At 36.0% G+C, this 16,469-nt stretch overlaps 3 protein-coding genes across 7 annotated transcripts in view; all 3 read left to right on the top strand.

Annotated features, from left to right (window-relative positions):
• Window positions 1-705: 705 nt before the first annotated feature.
• Window positions 706-1,516, top strand: LOC119767614 (AT-rich interactive domain-containing protein 2-like). Its single transcript, XM_038256544.1, has 3 exons — window positions 706-1,010; window positions 1,070-1,373; window positions 1,433-1,516. The coding sequence occupies exons 2-3, from the start codon at window positions 1,071-1,073 to the stop codon at window positions 1,484-1,486; spliced, it is 357 nt and encodes a 118-aa protein (XP_038112472.1). The 5' UTR covers window positions 706-1,010; window position 1,070; the 3' UTR covers window positions 1,487-1,516.
• A 1,381-nt stretch (window positions 1,517-2,897) lies between these two features.
• Window positions 2,898-3,656, top strand: LOC119766356. The gene is made up of 3 exons (XM_038250847.1): window positions 2,898-2,967; window positions 3,015-3,180; window positions 3,241-3,656. The coding sequence occupies exons 1-3, from the start codon at window positions 2,898-2,900 to the stop codon at window positions 3,380-3,382; spliced, it is 378 nt and encodes a 125-aa protein (XP_038106775.1). The 3' UTR covers window positions 3,383-3,656.
• A 3,652-nt stretch (window positions 3,657-7,308) lies between these two features.
• Window positions 7,309-16,469, top strand: part of LOC6050531 (cGMP-dependent 3',5'-cyclic phosphodiesterase) — a 116,977-nt gene continuing 107,816 nt past the window's right edge. Inside the window, exons 1-2 of one of the 5 annotated variants that reach the window (XM_038255873.1) lie at window positions 7,309-7,490; window positions 12,447-12,918. In XM_038255873.1, coding sequence (XP_038111801.1) covers window positions 12,655-12,918 — 264 coding nt within the window. In that variant the 5' untranslated portion in view covers window positions 7,309-7,490; window positions 12,447-12,654. Of the gene's footprint in view, window positions 7,514-12,319; window positions 12,919-16,469 lie in introns of all 5 variants that reach the window. The other 4 variants (XM_038255870.1, XM_038255871.1, XM_038255872.1 and 1 more) reach the window with 4 other exon arrangements.

Genomic DNA, 16,469 nt, shown 5'->3' with positions numbered 1-16,469 from the left:
TCGCATTGTCCAGATCAGAGCAAAGGGAACAGCGCAAAAGTAGCGCCGCAAAAAGATAATTGTCTTTACAAGAGCCCGCGCGGCAAATAATAGCTGCTGGGAAGAGCTTGAAAAATGACACGAAAAAATTGTCACCGCGGTTCTAGCGATACATAGCGCACAAGGCACAAGGAATGGAGTTTACAGCATCTGGATGGAACAGCACTTTTCCTCTCAATAGGAACTGTGTTATAGATCTGGAAATGCTTAATAACAGTAAAAATGGGTAACACGATACAATAGTCCTTGTAATCAGGATTCCGTGTCTTAATACTCAAACAGAAAAAAAAAAAACGCGATCGTCGGTGGGTTATTAAGGATTTCTAGGCCCAGTGCAAAAACTATGCTTCACGCGGTGTTCTGATGCAAACAAAGATCGAGCTCGAGCTGTCACTGTCCCTGCAAAACTTGTTAGTTGTCATCGGGCGGTAAGCCTTAAAAACAAGCTAAAAGTCGCATGATAAATAACTTTTGCGAAAAAGAGAATGAAAATTCTGGTGCAAACAAACCAACTTCTGGGCACTCATACACACAAAAAAATATTACTGTAAAGACAAAAGTAACTTATTTTCGATTTAAAAAGTTGCTAAAATTTGCTTGAGGGAAAGTTTTTTTCTTGTGTTAAAAATGAAAACTTTTACTGGTAAAGTTTTTAGAAATCTCCTTACTAACTGATTTAAAAGTCTTAACTTTTAATACGACTGTAAAATTTCTTTCATTTTGACGTCTCGTGTAACCGAGTACGCCTAAGTCCCAAATGTAAACAAACACTTTGGTGGGTCCGGTGCACCGCGGTGGTGCTGGTGAGTCTAGGACGCAAAGCAAAGCCGACGCGGAAAACTTTGTGAGCCAAACAGCAGCAGCGGAACGCCTTCGAAGGAGGGTGGTGCGGGTGCGGGACGAGGTCTATTGCTCGAAAAGGACAAGGCCAGCTTCCTGCAGGAACTGCAGCTGTTCCAGGACCGGAATAGGTAAGAAGGAAGCTTGGGTGTTTTGTGGGGTTTGTGATTGATTATGTTTGTTTTTGTAGGATGGGAGGTAGGAATGTGGATTCGAACCGGTTGTATTCGGTGGTGGTGGCCCGGGATTGGTGGTTGAAGGTCAAGTCCCGCGAGGACTGGGGCGAGATTATCAAGGAGATGGCACTGCCGAAGCGTTGCATGAACAACGAGTTTGCGTGGAAGAAGATTAACGTCTGGTTTTTGGACAAGTACGAGAAAGTTAATTTTCACGGTGAGGAGAAGGATCCGACGAAGATGAGGACGATGAGAAGCGGCATAATCGGAGGTGGTCAGCGCAGATGTTGCACTCGGTGCCGGCGTTTTACAACACCGGTGAGTATTGAGAATGTGTGCAGTGATTAGCCAACTTCACTTACTTCCATCTCTTCCAGCAACTTTCTGCCCACAAACGCTCACCTCGCGACGGCGCAGCTCCAGCCGAATGAACCATAACAGCGAGCCGAAAAATCTGTCATTCTTAAAGGAGGATGAAGGCCTCATCAACCCCACGTTCCAGATGCGCTTCCAGGATCGGGAACTCCCCGTTCAGGCACTTCACTTCCCAGTCGGGAAACGTCGACCACCGTTCCCGAATCAACGGCCAACTCTTCCAAGACTGTCCTGATGAAGGCCGGCAACGTGACCATCCTGTTCTCTACACTTCTGTCACTTGTCGAAACGTCCATCCGGAACCGATCAGACTAGGGTCTTCGGAAGTGACCGGTGGCGTACCGTAAGAATCGGTACAGCTTGGACTCTGATGTTGGCCAACCTTGAGCAGAAGCGTTAAATGCAATAAAAAATGTTTTTTTCTAGCATGATGTTTTAAAGTTTTAAAAATAAATATAAAAATCAAGCTCATTTTTCTGAAATTATCACTGTAGTTTTAAAAGTTGTTTATTATTGCCATAAAAGGTTTCTTATCTAATTAAAAGTAAAACACTTTTACCGATACAACGATTTTGTTCCATAAATGCATGGTAGTATCAAAAACTTTCCAACTTTTAAATTGAAAAGTTTGAACTTTCTACGAATATTCACCAACGCGAACTTTTAATCCAACGAACGATCTTTTTAAATTTAGAGTATTTTTTCTTTGTGTGCACACAAAAAAATATTACGGTAATGACAAAAGTAACTTACTTTAGAATTAAAAAGTTGTTAAATTTTGCTACATTAAAAGTTTTTTTCTTGTTTTGAAAATGAAAACTTTTACTGCTGCAGTTTTTGAAAATCTCATTGCTCACTGATTTAAAAGTTTTCACTTTTAATTTGACTGTAAAATTTCTTTCATTTTGTCGTTCTCGTGTAACCGAGCGTGTAACCGTGTTCGCCTAAGTCCAAAATGTAAACAAACGTTTTGGTGATTCCGGTGAGTGGTGGTCCACGTCGACTATCAAAACCGAACGCGGCCGCTGCCAGGACTTGGACGCGGAAATCTTCGAAAGAGGATGGTGCGGGCTCGGGTGCGGGTGCGGAACAAGTTTGGAAGATTAGGGGAAAGTTAGTTTTCAAAAGGACAAGGCCATGGCTGCAGCTTCCTGCAGGACCTGCAGCTGTTTCACGACCGAAATGGGTAAGAATGAAGCTTGGGTGTTTGGTGGCGTTTGAGATTATTTTGTTTGTTTTTGTAGGACGCCGTTTATGTGGTTGCCGAAGATCGGAGGTCGGGATGTGGTTTTGCACTGGTTGTATTTGGTGGTGGTGGCCCGGGGTGGGTAGACGAGATTGACGTTGAAGCAGATTTACATCCACTTTTTGAACAAGTACGAAAAAGTGAATTTTCACGGTGAGGAGAAGGATCCGACGGAAGAGGGAAACGACGAGTAGCGGCATAATCGGAGGTGGTCAGCGCGGATGTTGCACTCGGTGTCGGCGGTTTACGACCATCAGCAGCATTATGTGCCAGAAGTGATGACGGGACAGTGTGGGATGTCCCGAGGGTCCGCAGTCCATTTCTCGTTGCGGGACGAGTATTACCTGAACATCCGGAAGAACAGTTTGCACTAGTTCTGGAAGGACCGTCTGTACGAAAGCCGCAGGTCCTGGAGCTGTCGTACTCAGATTACTTCCAGAGGTTGGAGCGAGATCCGACGAACCTGATCAAAAACATCAACCTGGAATACCGAAGAAGTTACAGGTGAGTATTGAGAATGTGTTCAGTGTCTAGCCAATTTCATTTACTTTCAAACACTTTCAGCAACTCCCGCCCGCAAACGCTCATCTCGCAACGGCGCAGCTTCGGCCGGATGAACTTTGACGGCGAGTTGGCAATATCTGTATCATTCTCGAAGGAGGACGAAGTGATCGTGAACTATCCGTTCATGCGCTTCACTTCCTAGCCGCAAATGTCGACTTCCCTTCTCGAATCAACAACCAATGGCCAACTCCTCCAAGCCTGTCCTGATGATGGCCGGCAACGAGACCACCCTGTTCTCTACATCGCTGTCGCGCTCCAAAATTAAGGCCGCGATGTTGCTCCCCAACGAAACATCCATCCGTAACCTGCTCAGCCTGGGGCCTTCGAACGTGACCGGTGGCGTACCGTAAGAATCGGTACAGCTTGGACGCGGAAGTTGGCCAACCATAAGCAGATCCGTTAAATACAAAAAAAAATCGAAAACATACTGTTTTAATACTAAAATATTGAAATAAAATCCATCACATGTTTCGAAAATCATCACTGTAATGTTAAATGTTATTTATTCTTGCCATAAAAAGTTTTTTCTTATATTAAAAGTAAAAAACTTTTACCTATACAACGATTTTGTTCCAGAAATGCATGGTAGTATCAACAACTTTTTAACTTTTAAATTAAGAAAGTTTGAACTTTCTACGAATATTCACCAACGCGAACTTTTAATCCAACGAACGATCTTTTTAAATTTAGAGCATTTTTTCTTTGTGTGTAGGTACCTAGAATTATTAATACATTGATAAATAGGCACTAAATAGGACTATCATACACTCGAAGTGTCATGTTTTTCTCAATTAAAATGAGTTCAAACTGCAAAATGTACTGCATTATCGAATTCTTTGGACAATTCCACATAAAGAAATGCTATAATAAGTTTTAAGCGTCATTGAAATTTAAAATATCTTCAGATTTAAACGCATTTACGGTACAATTATCTTCTTAGTAAATTTGTATTTTATTTTTTGTAAAATTAGAAAGTTAATTTTACTACTTCAATTTTATTAAAAGTTAATTGAACTACCTAGCAAAATCAATTACACAGTTCAACAAAAAATCAAATGTTTCTTGTCTCTGAGACGAGAATATGTGTTCCTAGTAGATTTTTGCCTGCTGAATCCGAAGCCGGGTCCAGAATTGCTCCAAATGGTTCCAATTTTGAGATACACCCGCTTGAAATGTTAGTTTAGGCCAAAATTAACTACTTTGTCGACTATTTTACAAAAGAACTATTGAATAAACAACTAAACCAATACATGTATCTTTAAGTTCACGTTTTCCCCTTTCTGAAACACCCCTGGTTTTTAAAATTTGATTGTTTCTACGCATAATTATAGCCATTTTAAAATTAGAATTTGACTTACATGCAAGTTGGAAAAACTTGAATGAGAACCAACTGAAAATATAGTTTTAAAATGGCTATAATAGCAAAATCAATTACACAGTTCAACAAAAAATCAAATGTTTCTTGTCTCTGAGACGAGAATATGTGTTCCTAGTAGAATTTTGCCTGCTGAATCCGAATCCGGGTCCAGAATTGCTCCAAATGGTCCCAATTTTGAGATACACCCGTTTGAAATGTTAGTTTAGGCCAAAATTAGCTACTTTAATTTTGGCCTAAACTAACATTTCAAACGGGTGTATCTCAAAATTGGGACCATTTGGAGCAATTCTGGACCCGGATTCGGATTCAGCAGGCAAAATTCTACTAGGAACACATATACTCGTCTCAGAGACAAAATCTTGTTGGACTGTGTTATTTAATTGTTCATTTTTTCAAATCAAAAGGTAATCGATATATCCTATACATTCAATGACTTTTTCAAAATTAGTTATTTTTGATATTTTTTGTCGGTTTAAAATTTTTTCAACATGCGTTATGACCCCTCGGGATTAACAGTTTATCATTCAGTGATTTTACTGAAATAACACAATAAACATTATTCAAAAACATAATGGCATCTAATATTTATCTCGAACCAAAAATAACTTTAAATGAAAATATGTCAACGCAGTGCACGCGAATCAGAAAATAAATTTTAAATACATGAATATTTTGGAAATTGGGTTCTAAAGCCCTTTGTAAATTTTTATGTTCAACGGTAAAAAACACGATTAAAAACCATTTCTGATCACTTTTTTTCATTTTAATGCAAAATTTTTTTTTGACAAGACAACATTTTTTCGTTGGATCAACTATGGTCCCCTTGGAACAAGCTGTCAAGTAGGAGCTTTTCTGTCAAGAAGGACCGCGAGGTTAATTTTTCAAAATTGATTTAAAAATCCATTTTCAACTCTTTGTGGTCGTACAAAGGGTAATTGTACTCAGAAAAATAAGCTTTATCGCTGTAAACAATAATATAAGCAATCTAAGCTTCATTTAGGACCCAATTAACCTGCATTTTTATCAAATACTGAACAATAAATAAGTTCATAAATTGTGTTAAATTTTAAATAACTCCCACTCCGGGTTTATCAGAAACGTTCGACTTTGGCTCCGACTTCGACTCCAGCTCATACAATTTAGCCGACTCCAACTCCGACAACAGCCATTCGAGTTTTTACGAATCCGACTCCGACTCCGACTCCAGGTTCCCAAAAAAACCCGACTCCACTGACTCTGACTCCAACTCCATAGCCCTGGTTTAAGTAACGTTTTTTTTTTGTGATGATGTTATTTATATCTTTCTTTCTATTTCTACGATAATAAAACACCATATTTGAGGATAAGGAATACATTGAAGAAAAACGTTACCTAATCCACCGTTGATCTTGCCGTTGATGCCTTCCTCACATTAATAAAGTTATTTTTGGTAAAACAAAAATGTTCAACCTACTAATGTTCTCTAAATATAACTTCATATAGTCATAACTATCGATAGGGTCAAGGATAGGGTAGTCAGATCTTCAATATGTTTGACTCGTTGGAAAGGTCTTTTGATTATGCATCCAACAATGAGTCGCATAATTGGTCTGGATATTATTTTCATCAAAATATCTGAGATCTGGCTTCAAACAAGTATATAATTAACATTAAATTGCTCATAACTTTTGATATGGTTATCAGATTTCCAACGGAAGTGTTTCATTCAGCGTGTTAAATCAAATTTACATAAAGAGTAAATTTGTATTTTTATGCGCTTCTATTGCTTTTAACGTGTGTTATTTTTAACACTGGGGTAGAGCGTTACGTTTTCATCCTTTTGCGTTGACAGTAGCGCGCGAACGCGCATTTTTTGCGCTTGAAGCAAAATGACAGCTGCTGCTGTCATTGTGAGCGGCTTAAATTGTTTACTTTATGCCCTTGAACCGGCGTCTCTCTCTCCTCTCTCTCGCTTCGCTCTCTCCGCTCTTTAACCCTCCAACGCCCATGGTTGCTCCTGTGCACCAAAACTTTGAACTCAAATCTCGCGGTACTGGGACAGATTTTTAACATTTTTTACCAGCAATTTTGCCATTGTTATACCAAAATTTCAACATTGGCTATTTTAACGCTGAGCGACAGCGACGTTGAGGGTTAACGAATATTTGCGGATTGCCTCTCTCACGCGCGCGCTTCTTTCTCTCTTGCGTGTCGCGTATCAGAACCACGTTTTTGGTGGGGTATGCTGGCAACCGTTAAACAGATCAAATTTCCTATAGAACTTTGAGATTTTTTTTAATTAAATTAAACAGGGTAAAGGGAAATATCCAAAATAAGCTAAGCGAACGTTTGTATTAATTATGTTTTATTTTGTTTTTGTATTGGTAAAAACTTTTCAAATTTATTCCACTATCACGTAGAGAGTCACATCTTCTCTCTTCCGGCTGTCTCGTGCAGATGCTTTTCGGATAAGGTGCGCATACGCTAGTGTTTGTGCGTGGGTCGTCCATAAAGTCCGAACAGACTTTTGAAGATTTGTTTGTTCAGTTAAAAACCATAAAACGGCCAACAACTTGTTCAAACTGTGTGATGTCCGCACTTTGCCTTCGGGAAGCGCTACGTAGTTCCGGTTTGCCCGCCTCCCAGATGGCGATTTGGCCAACGTTGATAAAAAGAGAGCGTCGCGAACCAAAACAAACCATTCAGTCGAGAGATCGCGTTCCGTCCGGTCAGAGTTGGTTCGTTGGGGCGTCCGAGAAGTTCGTTCGCGCGTCGGGACTTATCATTTGGCAAGCGGTGCCGGATCCGGATGTTTGTAGTACATTCGCGCGCGCGTTCGTAGTCACGCGTTTGATTGCTGCCTAACTTGAGGCGCAAGGCCGATACAACGCTTGTGGGTACCGTTGGTGATTAAAGGTGGGGGAGATTGTGTGTGTGTGCGAAAAAGATCGAAATTTTATAATATTGGCAGGGGTCGAATTCCAGCATTTATCAGTGGCAGTGGACACTTCAATATCTGGTGTGAAATCTTCTTCGTCACTTTTGCGGTACAGAAGTGACGCAAGTGGGCCAAACGATTCTGTTTACACCACTGTTGAGGCCTGGACTCTGTGCGTCGATGACGGCATGACCTGAGTGTGGTGGAGTGCGGGTTGGTGGTGCCAAAAAATTCAAGATTCAAGACTTGAGAAATCTGTTCGTTCGCCTGAAACTGAGTTGTAATAAAAGCTCCGGCTGCTGGATGGCGCAAGAAGTGTGAAAGATAACACTCGATAACAAAAGGTGAAGAGTGGCGAAGAAGCGAAGAGTGTTGAATTAATAAACTGGTGGACCCGGCGAGAAAGGAAAGCAAGGCAAAAAAAAGTTGAGCTGCGACGAGAAAATTTAATAATCTGCTGCTGAAGTAGCAAAAACGCAACACTATAAGTGCGAACCTGTGATAGTGGCGAAGTTTTTTTGTTGATTCTTGGAGATGGTACAGATCGAGCAGAATTGTAGCCTCTTTTTTAGATTGCAATTTGAAGCTGATAGGTATTTGATTAACAAGGAGCTTTAAAGTAACCTTGCCAATGGATCACCAGATTCGAGTGGTAGAAATGACAGTTCTCCCATAAGAAATACATTGGAGAAAAATAGCAAAAACTGCTCACCGATTAAAAATTTTGTAGATGAAAACATTACACTGTAAAGTGATAGATGTAAAATAGAATACGTTACTCTTAATTTAAATTCACGTTAAATTCATCTTCATGGAATACAGGAAGCAAGGAATATTCAGATGACTATAATTTCGTGAATATTTTATGCATATGATTTATTTAAAATAAAAATCCCTTTGAAATTCTCAAATTTCAATAACGTGTTCAACGCATTATTTTCAATTTAACGGAGCGCAATATAAATTTGGAAGATTTTTCCCGATATGTTTAATGTAAAAAAAAAAGTTGCTTCTTGAGGCAGGAAAATTTTATTTTACTAACTTATTTTTTTTTTAAATGGACCTAACATTTCAAAAGGTCACAAAACTTTTGTTAACAATAGTGTATGCCTTTCACTCAAATGACAGTTTGCATAAGGTGTGAGAGGGATACACTCTTGTTTACAAAAGATTTGTGCCCTAATGAAATGGCAAGCACGAAATATTTAAGAATTCATAACATAAACTAGGGTTGATTTCTAACTTATGAACTTATTTTTTTTTAAATCAATTATATTACCTATTACTTTAAAATATTAGATGGTATTTGACACCTATTCGTTTTTCTCTCAAAGGATGAATCTCAGCTACCGTAACTCCAATATGTAGTGTAAATTCAATTCATTTTTTGTAGGAAATTTTCAAATCCCTTCGAGCACATACCGTAAAATTATTTTTTATTTGCTGAAAAAATCGCTTTTAGATGAATATAACATGAAAACAGTGCAATTTATCAATTTTTTAAACTTAGATATTAAAATCTAAAAATAAAGCCATATTTTTTATTGAAAAATAGGGGTTCAAAAAATAATGGTGACACTTTTAAATTAATTTTGAATGCATAAATTTTATTTTTCTCGAACTTCTTTTTATTTTGGGCAGTTCTATTTTGTGTGAAAAAGATAAATAAAAATAAATATTCACAGTTCTTCTATTTTTTCTTCAATTAATCTCTCTTTGCAGATGACACCAATTTAATAAGAAAAGCTATATACTGATCAAAAGTGCAACAAAAATCGTTGTTTAAAGTCTCAGAGAATTGCTCATTTGAAATGTTTCTCATTTGTTTAAAAATGGAAAAAAATGTCATAAAATTCGTCTGTTATACAGGTATTTTTCAATAAAAATTTCTATTTTAAAGTAATTATTTTTTTGCCCTCTTTTTGATTTTATTAAAAATTTGAAGGGGGACAACCCAAGTAACATTTTAGGCTTTATCATAGCTGTCACAACCGCTATAAAACCTATCAGCCAAAACCAACATTAAAACCCCTTAGTCGTAACAAACTCCCCAGAACCTTGACAAACCCCACTTAAAACCCAAAAGGACCTCCGCAAATGGTTGTTACGGCCTATTTATAAAACCTACATATTTCATACGTCTTCAAACGTTTTATGCCAAATAGGTTTTTTTTTGGCAAAAATAAGTCTTCGTCTTGCCAAATGAAATTATGGAGATGGTTGTCAAAAATGGCGATGATAAATAATAGATATAAGAGGTAATTCAAATAATTTGAAAGCTTATTTCTCGCAATTGATGGCCCAAATTCAGCTGCGGTTGAAATTTTATTGATAAATGTAGGGGAGATAGAGCCAAAAAATTTAACTCGCTTCATCAAAAATCAATATTTTGTTATCATAGTGTTTAATGTTAAAAAATATTTTATTGCAATTAAAAAAAAAATTCAAATTATTTTAAAACATCTATCGCTATATAAATCATACCAGAAATTCAGCATAAATGTGTGTTTTCATCAAATTTAAATCAAATTCAGTTTTCTATTTTTTCAATCAAGATGGCGGTCAATCATATTCAATCAGAGCACGCGTTTAGCGCCATATTTTGCATTGCTATTTGGCCGCGATAAATGCTCTTTTAGGAGCTTATGGTTTTAAGTGAGCTTTTTACATGCCTAATGGCACTTGACAGCTACAACACCCTAGGTTTTAACAAAGCATGCGATAAAACCGTTTGGCGTGGCATTGCCATCTGGTTTTCAAGCCTCTATTAAAACTTTCATAAAACCTTATTGAAAGCCAGTCGGCTTTTATTTCCACCCGGTTTTATGTCCGAGACATAAAACCCTGTTAGAACCTATTAATTAGCTCTTGCTTGTTGGTTGCGATGAATGCCCAAATAAAACTATTAGGCAGTGAAGATGCTACAATAAACCCTTAATAAAACTTGGTGGTGGCTTGTTGGTTTAAAAATGTTACTTTGGAAGAACTGTAAATAAAACTAGAATTGCCTCACTTTTTTACAAAGCTGAATAAAAGTTATTCTCTTTTTTTGTGAAAAGTATTTAAAAAACTCAATATTTTATTTTGCATTTTTTATTTTATTTAATATTTGATTTCTCAAAACATGTGCATCAGTATAAATTTTCTGCTTTTTTTTAGATTATGATTTTCTAATTAAATAAGCAGATCAGTGATAAATCGTTTTTAAATCATTTTCTTGTGTTCTTACACTAGATTAAAACTTAGTAGTTGGTTGATGTTGTTGGAATCAGAATAACAATTAGATTACAATAATCAAATAAATAAAGAAAGCTTCATTTTCATAATGTTTGGACAAAAGTATTATAATTGCTTCAGACATGATTACCAATAGCCTTCTGCCCAAACTATCTAATAAGTAAGGAATTCATGAAAATTATTTGCTAACATTTTTTGTCTTTTTTAAGCCTAAATTAAAAAAAAAAGACTAAAAATGCTAAATTAACGTTGCTAAATATGTTTAAATAAGTCTACAATCGATTGCTTAATTGTTTAAACAATGGAAAAAATTAAAATAAACTTCAACAGTTTGACTTAGTTATATCAAATTAAAGTTTTTAATCCAAAGAATTTTTAGATTCATGTCCACCTAGATTTAATTTCAACCACGGAACAAAGTTATATTTATATTCAATCAATATATTTCACTGAACCACTTAATTTGATTCGTAGTTTTTCTGCGCAGAGACATTTGAAAAAGAAAACAATCTACATATATCTCCAACAATATTCAATTTAAATATCAACCAATATATCAAAAGACCGTTTGCCGACATTGAAATAATTTCTAGCAAATTTGAACGCGGATTCAGTTTAGGGGAGAACAAAAAATTGTACTGAGAGACCGTAACTATCATTGTGAATATGAAGTTTCTTGATTGAAATATCGTTGGAAAGCTAACCAACTTAACCCTCTAAGCCCATTTTTTTCAAACTTTTGATTTTTTCCCTGTTCAGAATATTATTTTGTTCTACGAAAAACTTTTGTTCTACGCAAAACTTAACTTCTCTTGTTCAATGTTTTTCTTGTTTAATTTTTAAGTTTTTTTTATGGTGCAATCTTGTTCAGTTTATGTTTGTTTCTGATAGTATTTGACTTACTCTATGACCTCCTATCTTTACTTTTCGTCTATCGAGCTTTTTTCATGTTTTACAACTGTAAAAAAAGCGCAGAGGCATCTACAAAAATTACTGCATACTTATTTTTGCAAAGTTCAAAAACAAGTAAAAATTCCAAACGTAAAATTGTCTTTAAATTTAAGAGTTCTTCTTTCCAAAGCTTTTTAAAGATTAAAAATTGGTTGAAAAATAGATTTTTGGCAATTTTTTAGATCGAAGCCCGCCTGGAGGTGGGGTTGGGATGCAGAGGGTTAAATCATCCAGTTCTTAGTTGAACTTTGTTATGAAAAACTAGATAGATTTAGTATTCTAAAATCTTTCCAAAATATTCGCTTCCAACTGATAATCGCCCGTAACACGTGCTGATAACAGCGAATTCTGCAGTTCGTGTTTATCTTATCGCAAAAGCTATACACGAAGCTCTTGGAAGATCATCTGTTTATTATCTAAATCACCCGCCCTCCTCGTCAAATATGACGTCATTGCTGGCGTCACACGCGACGGCGCTCTGATGGATGCCTTCCGATGCGACGTGCTTTTTCGCGAGATTTGAATTGCCAGCAGTAGTTCAGTACTACTACTTTTTTGTGTACAACTTAAACTGAGTGAGTGCATTACCGTTTCAGTTGAGCCCGGCGGTCAGCGACGTCGACGACCAGTCAGTCAGTCAGTCAGTCACTGGCTGTTCTGTGATTAATCCCAGTTCTCCCCCGCAGTCGGGTCGGGAGCTATTTTAAATACTCGTGATTGCAGTGCAGTGCGGAGATATTTCCGCCGATAGCCAAATTCAAGTGCACTAAAAGGTTATTCGGTCAAGCGGAACAGAAGAAAGAAGATTAAAAAGTGGAACAGAAGAAATAAGAAGAAGTTAAAGAAGAATAAAAACAAAGTTAAAGAAGAAACAAAATCACCCAAAAAAAGTCGTTTTGTAGCGGAATACAAAAAAACGTGTCCCGCCAAAATGGAAGAAGAAATGTTGGCCAGTGATAACAACAACGACGCTGGTGGTGACGTCGAGCAGCCACAAGATGAAGGAGGTGAAACCGGTTTGTCACAGGACCGGACACCGGAATGTTCCGGAGAAGAGGAACAGGAGCAGCAGCACGAGACGGCCGCGGCCGCCGACGATTACGAGCCATGTGATCCGTTAATTGTTTTGAATCTGTTTCAATCGCTGTCATCCACCACCAGCTCGCTCGAGCTGCAGATCAAGATTAACAAGCATGTAAGCGAGGACATTTTAAGTACTTTTTGATTGCTTTGGCGTTACTTTAAAGCTGAGTGGTGTGGATTTGTCGACCTATATAATTATTTTATTTGATCTTAAAGTGGCAGAGACTATTTAAGGGCTCTGTTGACTCATTTTTTTTGATTTTAAGGTCTATTCAATTAAAAGTTATTGTTCCTTAACTACAATACTAGTGGGCTAACAATGTAAGTGAAAACGTATTTAAGAAAAATAAGCATCAAAATTTTAATGATTAATTTTTATAATGCAACAACTTAGAAAAATGGGTTTGAGTACTGCTTTTTCTTTTGATATTTCGTTTTTTTTGCAAGACTTTTTGACTATTTATAAAATACAAGGATCATTCTCAAATTTGTCCTAGGGGGATATTTTTCCATTTTTCGATATCTTGTGATAGAAGGACTCCTTTAATTTTTGAACATTCGAAAAAATACGTGTTTTTCAATGATTTGCAATCTGAAATTGTGATGATTTGGAAATTTGGTGTCAAAGTGACTTTTATGTAAAATTGGACGCCCGATTCGATAACTTACTCAAAATTCTGAAAAAAAACGATTGTTTTTAATCGAAAAAAAGCAAAAGTTATTATAAAACTTCTGCCATTTTTCGTTACTGTACTTAAGAGGCAGTATTTGTAGATTCTGCTCGGTTTGTTCTAGAGGTCGTATCGAGGTGCTCCGATTTGGATGAAACTTTCAGGATTTGTTTGTCTATACATGAGATGAACTCATGTCAATTATGAGCCCTCTACGACAAAGGGAAGTGGGTTAAAACGGGCATTGAATTTTGAGGTCCAAAACACATGAAAAATCTTAAAATTGCTGGCATTTCCGTAAAACTTCATCAATTCCAACTCTCTTAGATGCATTAGAATGATCTTTTGAAGCCCTTCAAAATGTGCTATAGACATCCAGGATTGGTTTGACTTTTTCTCATAGCTTTTGCAAATTACTGTTAAAAATGGATTTTTTTTAAAACCCTAATAACTTTTTGCAATAGCCTCCAACACCCATACTCCCATAGGTCAAAAGTTAGGGAATTTCATGGACTATAAGCCTACGGTATTAACTTTTTGGCCAATCGCAGTTTTTCTCATAGTTTTACGATTTTTCTAGAACAAAGATTTTACAACGTTAGTTTTTGCTCTGTAGGCCAAGAAAACGGTACTTTTTGGTCTCAATTTTGTCATATTCGGAATCCTCGTTCAATTTCACGTAAGTTAGAAGTATTGGAGTTATAATTTTGATTTAAAAAATAATTAAATAAAACATTTTTGAAAAAAGAAATAGATCTTATTTACCCTGTGATCAATACGCTAATGCTGTACCAAGTAGGCGAAAACCTGTTTTACCCCTAATCCAACAAATTGTCAAAAAATATTTTAATTCATTCTAAATGGCAATTTTTCCCATCAAATTTACAACTCCAATACTTCTAACTTACGTGAAATTGTCCAAGGATTCCGAATATGACAAAATTGAGACCAAAAAGTGCCGCTACGGCGGCCTACAGGGCAAAAACTAACGTTGTAAAATGTTTGTTCTAGAAAAATCGAAAAACTATGAGAAAAACTGCTATTGGCCAAAAAGGTAACACCGTAGGCTTATAGTCCATGGAATTCCCTAACTTTTGACCTATGGGAGTATGGGTGTTGGAGGCTGTTGCAAAAATTTATTAAGGTTTTAAAAAAATCAATTTTTAACAGTAATTTGCAAAAGCTATGAGAAAAAGACAAACCAATTCTGGATGTCTATAGCACATTTTGAAGAGCTTCAAAAGACTATTCAAATGCATCTAAGAGAGTTGGAATTGATGAAGTTTTACGGAAATGCGAGCAATTTTAAGATTTTTCATGTTTTTCTAACCTCAAACTTCAATGCCCGTTTTACCCCACTTCCCTTTGTCGTAGAGGGCTCATATTTGACATGAGTTCATCTCATGCATGGACAAACAAACCCTGAAAGTTTCATCCAAATCGGAGCACCTCGATACGACCTGTTTCACATCGGTGAAAAACTCGCTCTTAATGTAACTGTTAAAAATGGGACATGTCATTTTGAAAATGTTTTGGAAACTCGATCCCTCTCCAAAATTTCAAAGAAATCTTGATCAAAATGTTTCGTATCTTAACGGTGCACATCAACCAGAGCTTTGACACCCAGTTTTTGTTACAGACATTTTAATATCTTCAAAACTACAAGTACTATCGAAATATTTGTTTATTCATCCCCTAAAGTACTGTCCACAAAGTAATTTAAAACAAAGTTTGAATTACTTTACAATCCCGTTATTGCAGGATTGGGTCCGTAAGTTTGACAATTTTGGAATAAGAAGACAACAGCTTCCTTGGTTGCTGTGCACCCTTAAACATAATTAATTAAATAAATTATCTGTTCGTTACAATTTACACAAAATCTGTAAAAATGTGAATAAAGTTCAACATAAAAATTGCAGAAAAACTTAAAATGTTCATATTCAGTCTAAAATCAAGCATGTTACTAAAGCTAATAATTAGTGTTAACAAAACTTTGAAAATTGGTCAAACTGCAAGAAGCCATTTTCAACTTTGTCAAAAGAATCCATTTACAAAAAACTTAATCTATGAAAAAAAACTAAGACAGGTTTCCGTGACTGTAAAAATGCAGGGATCACGTCTCCTTATAGACACTTTTTTATACAATTGATCGCAAGAAAAAGGAAGTTTAATTCAGGGGTACTCGAAGTTTTTGGATGCCGGGCAAAATTTGAAACTCAAATTGGCTTGCGGGACAAATGTACAATACAGTTTATTTAAAAAAAAATTACGTTTTTCTAATTTAAATGACTAAAAATTACATCAACAAGTTGAAGTTTATTGAAATTTTTGTTATATTTAAAAAAAAAATGCTATTTGAAAATAATACAAAACAGAGAATTACAGTTTTAAACTGTTTGATTGATTTTATTGTTTTGGTAAAGAATGGGAATTAGTTGAATGTGCTTGTGTATTTATGGAAATTTCATGTTTTCTTTTGAAAATAGTGACATAAAATCTGAACAAAATATGTTTATCTTTAAATTAAGTACAACAAATGAAAAATCGTTGCGAAATTATAATACAATTATTTATAAAAGTTTTTGTGAGCGCAAAATAAAAGCATAAAAATATACAAAAATTGTATTTATATACCATTCCTCAATTTCAACAATATTTTTCATGCCTGAATCAGATCGTAGCCAAGTATTCGTTTCGTTATTCGTTATCCAACTTTCATGAGTTTGAATCCCAAGGTGGAAAAAAGGATTCTAAGTACGAAGAAAGTCAGATTTTAACGTTTCATAAATCATTTCCAGAAATGTTTGATGAAAGTATTCTTGAATTTCACTAAATATTTTCGCTCACTTTGTAACTCTTTCTATTAGAAGGTTTTTGGACAAAATATTTGTATCGTATAAAAGGGATCACAATATAGATAAACCATTAGTTTGAGATAAAATGTATAAAAAGGTTTTGCATAAACCTTCATTTTAAAAAAATATATAAATAA

The sequence above is a fragment of the Culex quinquefasciatus genome, chromosome 2 (assembly GCF_015732765.1).
Source record: "Culex quinquefasciatus strain JHB chromosome 2, VPISU_Cqui_1.0_pri_paternal, whole genome shotgun sequence".
Lineage (NCBI taxonomy): Eukaryota > Metazoa > Arthropoda > Insecta > Diptera > Culicidae > Culex > Culex quinquefasciatus.
Note: the sequence above shows the minus strand (reverse complement) of the source record. Positions and strands in the feature narration are given on the sequence as shown.

Coding starts and splice junctions, on each gene's coding strand:
- LOC119767614 (XM_038256544.1), top strand. CDS start 1,071: ATGGGAGGTAGGAATGTGGATTCGAACCGGTTGTATTCGGTGGTGGTG. Junction 1,374..1,432: donor GCCGGCGTTTTACAACACCG/GTGAGTATTGAG, acceptor CATCTCTTCCAG/CAACTTTCTGCCCACAAACG.
- LOC119766356 (XM_038250847.1), top strand. CDS start 2,898: ATGTTGCACTCGGTGTCGGCGGTTTACGACCATCAGCAGCATTATGTG. Junction 2,968..3,014: donor AGAAGTGATGACGGGACAGT/GTGGGATGTCCC, acceptor TTGCGGGACGAG/TATTACCTGAACATCCGGAA. Junction 3,181..3,240: donor GAATACCGAAGAAGTTACAG/GTGAGTATTGAG, acceptor AAACACTTTCAG/CAACTCCCGCCCGCAAACGC.